Source organism: Pyrus communis, chromosome 17 (assembly GCF_041283825.1).
Source record: "Pyrus communis isolate YQ-2024b chromosome 17, ASM4128382v1, whole genome shotgun sequence".
NCBI classification, from domain to species: Eukaryota; Viridiplantae; Streptophyta; class Magnoliopsida; order Rosales; family Rosaceae; genus Pyrus; species Pyrus communis.
This window is the reverse complement of record NC_142581.1, coordinates 3906257-3918932: the sequence shown is the minus strand read 5'-3', so window position 1 is coordinate 3918932 and position 12676 is coordinate 3906257. Positions and strand designations below refer to the sequence as shown.

At 37.4% G+C, this 12676-nt stretch overlaps 1 protein-coding gene across 1 annotated transcript; it reads right to left on the bottom strand.

The window, feature by feature from the left end:
* Positions 1-1081: 1081 nt before the first annotated feature.
* On the bottom strand, positions 1082-2932 carry LOC137707770 (small ribosomal subunit protein uS9c). Its single transcript, XM_068446688.2, has 2 exons — positions 2492-2932; positions 1082-1529 (listed from the first exon to the last, which is right to left on the bottom strand). Exons 1-2 carry the CDS (start codon positions 2840-2842, stop codon positions 1242-1244), a joined length of 639 nt encoding a protein of 212 aa, XP_068302789.1. The 5' UTR covers positions 2843-2932; the 3' UTR covers positions 1082-1241.
* Positions 2933-12676: the final 9744 nt, after the last annotated feature.

The following is a 12676-nucleotide window of genomic DNA, read 5'->3' as shown; positions in this document are numbered from 1 at the left end:
CCTACAATAAAGCATCAAATCAATCAACAAGACCAATGCTCCTTCTATTTATAGTCTCACGTAGGTAATGAAATTTGACTAAAGAAACTTTATAGTTTCAGAAATCCTAGTTGGACTGGCGATTTCATCAATTTAACAGAGATTTTTCACAGGACTAAAATGATTGATTTGATGATAGACAATCTCAGGATTATTTCTATCGATTTTCAAGTTTAGGAACAAAGTGATGAGTTATGTCAATTTCAGAGACCATTTTGCTAAAAATCCTTATGTTTTTAGGTTGACAGAAGAAAATAACTTATATTATAGGGTTTTAGGGTTTATAGAAAACGTACCAAAAAAGGATGCAGCATTAGATCCAAAACTAACCAAAATAGGTCAAAAAATAAGATACAAAATATATAAGAAACTAATCTAAAATATGGGCTCGAAAAACTTCCAATACAACCATACAAATCACGTGTTTCGTCTTATTTGACATATAAATGTCTTTTTAACCTCAATATTACATCTCACCCACTAACTCGTGCCCCTCACCTTTTGTATCTGATACTCTCTCCTTTTTTTAAGGCTGGTCCATAACCCTAAATGTCTCATCATTCGCTCCTGTCTTGTAAAAGCCCTTGAACTTCAAGCGACCTTCGTCTCGCTTGGAAAACCGGCATAAATTTTAGTTTCAATTTTGTTATCCTTGGAGCCTACAAAGTTATTGTACTTTTTATGCAATGATGTAGGGTGCATATCACTTGACGCCTAGGTTTGGAAAAGAAGAATTTGGGATATAGAGCATTTTCTATAGCTAAAATTAGTGATAATCTACTATCAACTGAAGAAGTAATAACAAGTCTTACCTGATAATCTAAAATTATGGCCGAATAACTCGATGGATCAATTCAATTGTGTTCTTGCTGATCAGAGTGTTGCCCGGAAATTGTTGAGAAATAGGCGATCTAGCGAGCAAGCTGCCTTCTGCCCGGTACTTGAATTTATGCCCGAAAACTCTAGGATCATATGATACAACACTAGAAACATAAATGTCTAGCAATCAAGTTATGGGAAGTAACAAATTAAGTTACCAAATCCAAATTCCTTGCTTTCAATCTACATTCACATTTCCAAATGAAAACCTGTTCATATAGTGCACAAAAAGATTTCACCACAAAAGCCACTTTAATCTACAATGGAAGCCGAGATCTTTGTATGGCTTGCGATGTTCACAGCATAGAAAAGGAAAGACGAGTCTAACGCTTTGAAAACTGAGGGGCTTTGCGAGCTTTCTTGAGACCAGGCTTCTTCCTTTCAACTACTCTGGCGTCTCTGGTCAGCAGCCCTTCCTTTCTGAGAGGTCTTCTATGGTCTTCGCTGACCTTTAGCAAAGCTCGAGCAATGCCAAGGGATATCGCCTGCGCCTGACCAGAAAGGCCACCACCATGAGCCTTGACAAACACATCGTACCCACTTTCGTATCCTAAAGTAACCAACGGTACTCTTATGTACTGTAGCCACAACGGGTTGCCTTGCAGATATTCCTACACAACGTTATAATACAGAATCATAAGGGTTTCGTTAACATTGTCTACAAACAAACAAAATCCCCTAACAAGTAACTTTGGTGCCTGTACTCAAACTACTGCTATACTTGTTACATAATCATGATATTCACAACAGATGAGACAATTATTTGTAGACCATGAGATGCAAAAAAGAAAGCATTGTTCAAGGAATTGCTGATACTGAAAGCTGTAAAGGACTCGGACCACAAGAAATATCACAGCAGTCGCCAACCACGAACGAAACCTAACACAAATCATCGCATTCCACTCAGAGTTGCATCTAGAAACAGATAACAGATCAAAAAACAAGATTAGACGAACGAATTAACCACTACCCAAACCTTTCCATCATAAACATAATCCCCAAAGAAGAATGCTTGAATTCAATACATAAAAATCATTGGGGCACTTTGAGCATAAAACGAAAAGAACAGAACAGAACAAACAAAGCAAAACATAAAGAACAAAGAACATCATAGCAGATAAATAAAGGGCCATCCCCCACAACCGCATCTGCTATCGTAATGTTGTTAGGGGGTTGTCCAATGTGGGATAGTTGCAGGAGGTGAATAGCCCGCAGCATTCTTCCGGCATTGAAGAATTTCTGAACGTTGTTCATCTTACAACATTTATATTACTTGTGTCTAGACTTAGCAACAAACAATGTAAAAAGTACAAAAGCAAACATCTTTGGCTGCCCAAAGAAGCAAACTTTGGGCATGAAATTGCTTAATCGCAGAGATATCAGCTTAACTATACATTATTCATAAATCAACTACGCTAAAATCATTTTTATTTTTTAAAAAAGAAACTCGATTTCAGTCGCTGACAAATCGGTAAAATTGGATGAGCATGGAAGCCCCAATTGGAAACCCCAAACTACATGTGTTAACAGAGAGAGATACAGAGAGAGATAGGGAGAGAGAGAGAGAGGAGACCTTGGCGTCGCGATAGTTGATGATAACTTTTCCGCTGCCCTCCTGGAGTACAACACGAGCAATCGCACATTTCCGACGACCGGTGCCGATGATTGTCTGAGCCGCAAACCCGCCGGGAAGCCTCGATTTCACGTATTTCTTGAGGTTTTCAGTCTCCACCACTTCCGTTGGAGGAGCTGCCGCGACGGAAGCCACCACCAGACGAGGGGCATGTGTGGGGGCTCCGCACACGTGCGAAACAGACACTGATTTGGAGCCGGGAAACGATACAATGCTGGGTTTCTGAGCTACGTGGGAGGAAAACGAGAGAGAGGATAAGGACGACGTGAGAGCCGTTATCGAAACCGCCATTTTTGCCCTAACGTTTCACACCACTGAGCCTGCTGCTGGTGGGAAGATGAAGGGGATAACGTTTGTAGTTCGAGATGGGAGGATTAAGGGGATAACGTCTGCAAGTGTTATTATTTCGTAAAATTGCACGAATGGCACCCATATTATTGGGCATTCGAATTTCCACCCCAAATAAAATATGATTAATGTCATGTCACTCGTATTGACATTAAGGGTTTATATCAACTTTGCCCCCATGAGTTTTTTAGGTTAGTTCACTTTGGTTCTATTTAAGTCATGCTGTTAAATATTCTAAACTACTCTAATTTAAAAAAAAAAAAAAAAATCAAACTTAAGTGTTAAGGGACAAATTCGATGGGAACACGGTCCTTGACTAATTGGCCTAATCGACATCAGCGTAGAAAAATTAATTTTCTTGGAAGGGAATTGAAACCTGTGAGATCCTCTATCACTGGTTATTCAACCATGCTATGTAAGTATTTTAGTCCAACTAGTTCTAAAGTAAGTTCGTAAAGCTCACTCATTTGAAAGATAAGTTTTGGAAGTCTAAAAAGCGCTCATAATGTTATTAAAAGCGCTTTTAGTTGTCAGAAAACACTTTTAACTATGCCATAAGCAGTTTCAAATTGGTCCACTAGGGATAGATTTAGACATCCTTTCTAGTTACTATTTGAAATTGTTCTAAATTTTTTGTTACTATAGTGAAACTTCGGGTTGTGTGGCTTGTGTCACATCGGTAACCTAATAGATCTAGCATATGTAAGTGATTATCGAAGCCTCGCCAATACGTGTTACACAAATGACGCATCTAACAAACAAGTAAGCGAATAGAGAGCGGGTTCCTTGGGGATTAGTGACTAGTCCTCTTGACAGTTGAAACCTCCATGATTAGTAATAGGAATTGCAACACTTTAGTTCTGTTTCTATGGTCATCTTTCAAAAACGTTCACTTATGGCAGGAACCATGTTGAAAAACCAGGAGATTCAGTTGGCATCAAACATGCCCACCTTGAAAACTGCAGACTTTGTGTGGGCATGTGTTGGTAATAAAACCAATCACAAAATCATGTTTTAATCGATGTTAAGAAGCAACAGCCACCCAGCTCAGTGATCTATGTTGCATTTGGCAGCTTTACAATTTTGAATCCACCAATTCAAAGAAATGGTTCTGGCTCTTTGAATAATCCGAGAGGCCATTCCTCTGCATTGTGAGGCCGGATTTCACTGACAAGGCAAGTACTCCCTACCCGGAAGGATATCAAGAGCGAGTAGCCTCTCGCGGTCGGATGGTTGGTTGGGCGCCTTAACAGAAGGTTCTGGCTCATCCTTCGATTGCTTGCTTCCTAAGCCACTGTGGTTGGAACACTACTCTAGAAGGCCTAAGCAATGGGGTTCCTTTCTTGTGCTGGCCATACTTTGCAGACCAGTTCGCTAATGAAAGCTACATTTGTGATGTTTGGAAAACCGGCATCATCAGGAAGGAGAAATCAAGAACAAGATCTTCAAGAATTTTGTTGAATGGATGAAATCATAGGCGTGCAAGTGGAAGAGGTAAAGAAGAGAATGTGCTGATCATCTGGTTTTTAAGAATTAATATAAGACTAGTGGCTTAGTTGATACAGTGATACAATACTATTTGCACCAAATTGCTCAATGTTCACATCTCTCACATAAATGAAATCTATTTAAATCTCAATTATTTCCGTCAATCTTGATCCGAAAATTTAATCTCCACACATTAAAATTCTACAATATTACATAATGAACAGTTCAAGATATATATACTTGTAATTGAAATTATTTATATAATTAGGGTTTATAGGTCGGACTGGCATAGCTAATAGGATGAAGGATGAATCAAATTAAAGAGTGTTGATCTTACTGATTGATAAACATTTGTACGATGTATAATTTCCGATCTTATATGTAACCAATCGAAATGACTCCTTGATTCGACTTTCGTGTGTCATTCAACTACAGTGATGGCCAACGAGGGTATCCAACTAGAGGGGAAACGCATTTACGAACCGGCAAAAAGCATACTTTTATTGGAGCTATTCGGAAGGAAAAAAAAAAAGAGGAGCAATATTTTCTCCCAGCTTCAATGTATAGACAAATGGTAGCTGATGAAGATGTGACAAAGATGATTGTTTGCATCTAGTCATGGTTGTGGAGGTTGGACCCTTTTTGAAATGAAAGATCATGGAAGTATCATCCTTCTTGTTTTAAGTGAAGTAAGAACAACACCAACAACAACAAAACCTTATCATACTAAGTGAGCTGTATTTATCGTAGAACGTCACTGTGCTCAATTTTGCACATTTTTGCAAGATATAATTCTTAAATGCAAACACTAGCTAGTACTAAAGCTAGCTTTAATAGAAGATGTACGCTTCCCAACAAGAGTAATGCTACAATTAGTCGGCCACATTTAGTTGTTGTTAGTCGTCAATAAAGTGAATCTCATAACGTAATGACAATTGACCTTATCCTCACGCACGTAGACCCTCACTATTTCAACAATTGTCGCAATTAGGTTAAGAATCTACAAAGACTTAGGGCAAAAATTACTAAAATTTGGTCAACTAATTGCTACCAAAAAAGCAAACAAATGAACAAATATTAAAAGCGAGCTCTGAACTCCATGTTACCAAATTTATCGAAAAGCAACCGAAATTAGATTCACCAATATAATGAAGCCTGTGACATGGTTGCTCAATTTTTCCCTTAACCAGCAAAACCAGCACAGCATGCTGAGTTGCTGTGGACCTCTGCTCATGCTTTTGCACATGGTTTCCTTTTACAAGCTTAACACACAAAATTACACATAGCAGAAAGAACGTTAAGTAACATACAGATTTACTTACCACATGACACATCCAAACTGGCAAATATGACATTACTGTCGTCTGAAGTGTTATCGATCAACTCATGTTACACCATTTGTATTTATTTAACAAATTTGTACCCTAAGTCCATAATATATTAGTTTTACCGTTCACCCATATAATAGTACTTCAATTAGTAACACCACGTAGTAATTAATACAACCGCCACACCTAAAAAATTACATAGCACACGAGGCATCCAAACCAGCAAAGATGAAATTTGTCGGTGTGAATATTGTATATTAATGTTGGTAATCAATCTAGTCATGTTATATCACATCCATATATTTAATAACATTATATTCCAAGATACGTGGATTAGAGTAGTTGACTAGAGCAGTGTGTTCAATCCCTTGCATCAAAACTCAAATCCTCGTTGGAATATGATTTTTTTTATACCAAACCAAAAAAAGTTAAAAAATATCAACTTAATCATCAATTCATACTATAATATATAAACTAGCAACATCTCTCGTGTCAGTGTGACCGCCACACCTTGAAAGTTTTCCCAGGCAAAGACCCCTCAAATTTGGCTTTTGCACATGGGATTCTTGACTGTGCTGAGAAATAAAAACTTGCCACTATCATCACAAACACTGCATGCCACAAGGGGCACTGCTGTCAATTTCATGGAGTTATTATGTGAAATATCTATCACATTCAAATTTGCTACACGCACCCATCCATCCCCATTCCTATAATTTCTAGTGTAGTATCTCTGCGATGACTGTCACCACCATCACCACCAACCCATACTCTCTTCCCACAGTTAATACTGACACATGGCTTTCAAGGCTTTCCTGTGAAAATGCCATGCCATTCACTCATGCATTTCTTGGATTTATATGTGCATACATAGATTCATCATATATATATATATATATATATGTTGCTCTTTTGTGATGAAAAGGTAAAACTGCGTACAATAAACGTTTTCTACTCTCGATTCTCGTAAAACGGGAGCCTTGTTGGCTTAGAGTCTTCCTTTTTTGTTCTTTTCTCTGCAATGCATGTCTGTGTGGTTAGAAAATGATGTGTGTGCAGTGTGTGCCTGCAAGAGAGACATATATGGAGAGAGCCAGAAGGGATGTCTAGCTCTTGGGTGCCAAACAATTCCTGCAGTTTTTGTTTATGCATTTTAACTCAGACATAAAAGCAAAAACCCAGAAATAAAATATGATTAATATTCAAATTCAACCAATTTCAAGCAAAAATATTTCAAGTAGAAGGAAAATGATGATAAAAAGGGAAAAAGTATAAAACTTTCAGTCTTATTTAAGATAAAAATTACCTAAGCTAAGCTGTTTTTTAACAAGCGATATTTTAAACTACTCTAATCAATAAGAAGAGAGATCTAAAGATCGAACTCGTTGCTACAAGTAACACATTTTGCCACAAAAGATCTGGCAAAAAAAAATAGCTATTAATAATTTAGTTGAGCCTCCTTTGGTGGATGATCTTCAACCAACCAAAGCATGCAACATCTAAACTTCCAAACAAAAATTAAGAGAAAAATAAAAGGAAAATAAAAAAACGCAAAAAACCCATCCTTTTCTTCTTCTTCTTCTTGTTTTCCATTGACAAATTAAAAGATATGGAACGACTATAATGCAGCAGCAGCATTTTCCTTCTCACTAGATCCATAAAACTCGACGAGTCTCTGCAAAATCACGACCTGGGTCCGCAGCAGGACGATGTAATCCGCCGTTTCCTGGAACAATTCGTCGGCTTTTAGCGTTTTCCCGACGTGGGTCGGATTAACGAGGCTCTTCAGGGTCTCCAGCTTGGCGGAGACGGCCTTCAAACACCTCCGTTTGCGGCCGCCGTTGTTGAATTTTCTTACCGGAGCTCGACCCCTACGCGACACAAGTCTTCTTCTCGAAGTGGTTCTTCTTCTTCTTCCGGCAAGGGTGGCTTTGAGGTAATTTCCAGGAGCCGAGCTCATTGTGTTTTTGTATGATGGAAAAACAGAGTCGCAGAGAGAATGTGAGGAGGAAGAAGAGGCCTTACGGGGTTTAAGTAATGGAGGGTTGGTAAATTGACACTCGGGTTGTTGGTTACTACGAAAGTGCCATTTCTGGTTTTTTTTTCCTTTGTCGTTTAGCCATTTTCTTATGATTCTCGTAATTTTGATGATGTTTTAAACTACTCTAAATTATTAGTATTTGTGAATTTGAACTTGAGTGTAAGAAAACGGATACATTATCAGCTCACTAGCCTAATACACAGTAAGTTCTTAGGTTCGATTCTTGCCAAAACCGAAATTAAACAACATTATTATGTCAAACCCATTTTAAGATTTAATCCACTCTCTCACCCCTTTAGTGCAGATTCTATCGTTTGTTCAGAAAATACACGATAAGTTCTTGTGTCGAACAATCCATTAGAACTCAATCCAAGGAAATGGGTATATTTTTTAACTATCGTAACACACAAGAAATTTTTCTGTCCAACAAGAAGATCAAGTTGAATATTCGACACACTGCCTCACGAGAGATTAAACTCTTGCAGAAAGTGTGAGTCGTAAAGTCCACTCCTTAGACATGTTTGGAAGTTTACTTTTTTTGTTTACTAGTTTTATTTTGATTCTCTCTATTTTGGCCTTTGGCTTTGATGCATTTGGTAAAAGGTTGTGCCTTCTTCTATTTATTGAGCTATAATTGAAAGAAAAATAATCATGCGAGGAGCAAAGGACAGAAGGAAAATGGCAAAATGCAGATCTTTCCAATGAGGAGAGAAAGGGGGTGTTTTTGTAATTCCACCTTCAAGGAGTTGGCATCTCAATCAAAAGGAGAAAGCGGGAACACGGCACAACTTGCTAGCCACAAGGCAGAAAGGCTGCCCATCTGTAACGGCACATGCGAGGTCCAGGACCGTACAAAACCCTCGTTCCGAAAATACCCCTCAAGTTTGTTTCTTTGATTTTTGTGTTTGATAGTTGAGAAGCATTAACCTCTAATCAAAGTGTTCTTGTCTTTTAGACCAAAAAATACTGAAAATTGGTGCAAGTTTTACTCGGGTGAACAACGCGTGTGAGTAGCTGTACATAATAAACTTTGTCCACTGTAAGTAAATAGTCAGTACAAATATTCGAAGCAAACCAATTCATTAGGATTGGATCGAAAAATACTTAGTTCAATGCATCAGATGGAAGAAACTGTCATGTTAGACAACCAAAGCAACAAAGGACAAATACGATACTATACCAAAGTCCAATGGAACAAGTTATAGAAAATAGTGTATCGGGTGATCTAGAAGGTATAGCAAGACAACAAATTAACTTTCTCTTCTTCTCTCTACTCTTCACATTATTAGAAGACAAAGCTTGTCTTTTTATTAAGGTGAAGAAAGTAATTGGGTTGTTTAGTTGACGATGAAGCTAATCAAGGGGTAAAATGGACATTTGGGGCATAAATAAATGTTGGAGTGTAAGCTAGCTAGGGAGTTGTATTGGGGGTGGGAGTGAGGCTGCATGTGAAGGTGATATGGGCCAGCAAAGCCCCCATCTGAGGGCTGTGAAGGGGGGGAGAGAGAGAGAGAGAGAGAGAGAGAGAGAGAGAGGAGAGAGAGCACATGGGAAGCACATGCAGAAGAGGGAGTTTTGGAGGGTAGTTTGGGAGAGGGGGTAGGGCATGTGACAAATGAGAGACAGTGAGGCAGCATGAAATGTACAGCATGTTTTGCACATTCCCTGCATGGAACTGATCGAGTGGCAGCAAATGTACCTTTTCTCCTCTCTCTCCCCCTCCCCTTTTCCTTTTGGAAATAATAATATAATATCACAATGTGATCCCTAAAACTATACAAATCAAAAAGTAATTTACAACAATACATCGAGTGCTAATGATGAATTTCATATTAATGAAAAAAATGATTTCAAGTTTCTTCGTTCAAGTGAATCGATTTGACTTTAACTTACAATTCAATAAAGTCTTACCGAAATCGGGTTTACTAATTAAATTTTATTATACAAATGCATGTTTAGACTTGGTTTAATTTTCAATCAGGCATGTGTGACATGTGTGTAAGCAGTGCACATGATGATATCATTCCCAACTGTACCTTGTCAATTGTTTAAGATTATGAAAGTACCATTCTCTTCAATTTATTATGCTAAACAGAAGATCTTGTCTTCTCTTAGGTGGACTTTTGTTGAACTACCCACTGCAAACTTCCAACCAATATTTAACTTTATCTATTTAATGTGAAAACAATTGCCGTGTACTACAAGTTCAAAAGAACGGGTTCAAATTTTTATGAAGCTTCCCCAAATATCGAAGTTTAATCATTTTGTAGTTTATTTCTTCTAACAGATGAATCATAGTTTGATGGTTGAACGCAATTTTTTTTTTTTGTGATTTTAGTGAGTTGTAAGTAAGCAAAAAATCTTCGTTACATGTAAGTAGCCAAGCAATATTTCTTCCAAAATTATGTTTCACACCCTCTTCCATATAAACATAGACATAGAGGAGTAGACTTTGGGTTGGAAGTGAGTTGGTCCAACCGCACTAATGGTTCTTTTTTTTTTTTCGTGTTTTTGTGGGTTAATTATAAGAAACTTGAGAGAGTAAAAAGTTAACTTTGTTTTGGTCTTTTAAATTTGATGATCATCATGTGCTAATTACTTATAGGTCCAAATTAATGATATGAACGGTAATTCTAGGCTTCATATATATATATATATATATATATATATATATGCGCGTATTTATGTGAGGAAAATGTTTTTAAATTTGATGATCATCATGTGCTAATTACTTATAGGTTCAAATTAATGATATGAACGGTCATTCTAGGCTTGGTCCAAATTAATGATATGAACGGTCATTCTAGGCTTCGTATATATATATATATATATATATATATACACACACACACACACACATATGCACGTATTTATGTGAGGAAAATGTTGCTCTTTTGTGATCTAAAGGTCACATGTTTGAGTCATAGAAACAAACTCTTTGCAAAATGAGGACAAGGCTGCATAAGATAAACGTTCTCTCCCGACCCTCACAAAGCAGAAACCTTGTTGGCGTGAAGTCACCCCTTTTACTTGTCATTATGCTGATGATCAAAGGCATCTAATTGTTTAAAATTCAAATCCAATTATATCGGGAGAGAGATAGAGATTTAGATGTGATGTAACATCTTTTTTCTGGTTCATGATCGGCTGCACTTTTCTGTATAGAGAGGACAGGTGAGTGAGTGCTACTGCTCATGAACTAGCTGAGCAGATAGATATATATATATATATATATATATATATATATATATATATATGCAATATCATGTGGAGCTAGGTTTAAGTTGTTGATCACTTTATTCCTTTTGTTTTTGGGTCGGCAGAGGCCGCCATAATCGAACATGGCTCACTCACTCAACGCTCTTTTGGTTGCAACCCCACTTGTTTTGTCTAGTCTCAACCAACTTTGCCCTACTATGCTTCATTGCCTTCTCCTTTTTCCTCATCCTCTCTATTTTATTTATTTATTTATTTTCCCGCTTTTCCACTTCTTATATATATGCTCGACCCTCTTCAAGTATATGTAGATATATGCTCAAGTCAATTTAACCATTGTCGGCGCCTAATCCATAACCAACAAGTGAGGTTTTGATTGTTCTATGATACAATATATTCCGGATCATTCTAATTTACAGAGATGGTGATTCAAATTTAAATGTACAACGGTGGTATAATATCGATCCTACCCAATTGACTTAACCAACAATATTATTATTAATTTTCGTTTGAAAACTTAGGATTTATTTCATTTTCCCCAAAATTTTGGAAGTTCATCACATTACCAAAATCATGCATTTTCATCTTATTTTTTTCATAAAAATTATATTTGATTTCACATCTTTTTCTAATTGTCAACCAAAACTAGGGTTTCTCTAAACAATGTAATCCTTTTTCCTTTGATTATTTGTTAAAATATATAAATAAATTAACAAAAATGAGGGTTTCAAGTTCAGAGTTCCAACCTGCATGCATGCATCCCCCCCTTGGCAGGCGAATCGGATAACGACCAGGACCAGGGGCTCCTCCTCAGCTAAGATGGCCTGCTCCACCACCCATCCCGACTTCAGTTCTAGTGGCTCTGCCGATACTGCATCTTTTTGGACCCGGGTTACCGAACCGACATAATATTCCGGACCTAAGAGTCTCAAATCCACAATGACCAAATTGGACCGGGTTCTCCACGAAAAACCTGAACCGGCCAAATGTAATAACCAGCTTTGCTCTCCCGCACACGGAGAACAAAAGAAAATGGTTGAAATTTAACGTTCATTCAACCACGTCGTTTGTAGAACAGTCTCACAAAAGCATGGAACTTCGAAAGTGTTAGGCTAAATCAACAACGGACCAACAATTATTTAATACCAAATACCTTATTTATAGAAATCTAACTAAGAACCTCCCTTATAAAACAAAAATAATAAACTAAACCGTAAAACTAATAATCAAGATGTAACCCTATCGAAATTTCTCCCCTCGCTTCCACGTAGAGAAGGGTTGCCCAACGGTGATTTGCTGCTTTGTTGGGCCATTGGCGACCCCAAAACTATTACATAATTTTACATCAATGTCCCTTAATGCGGTTTTATTGTTTTTTGTTTTTATCGTTAATTTGCTACTTTTCTCTCCTTCCTCCCGGTCTCTGCCAAACTCTGATCTCCCACTTCCCCATTCCTCTGCTTCCAACTTCCATCAACGTTTCCGGGGCCTTTTTCTTTTTTTTTTTTGTTTTTGCAGTGTTAATTTTAAATTTTGTATTTCATTTTCTTAATTCCCTGTTTTCTATGCCTCTTAATCTGATCTAATCAAGTGCTAGAAATATGTGCTTAGTATGTGTGTTGGAACTGAACAATCTGAACAGGAGATAGAAAGAATTGAGCTTGTCTTGTTATATATACATATATAAAAGGACGATCCCAAGTC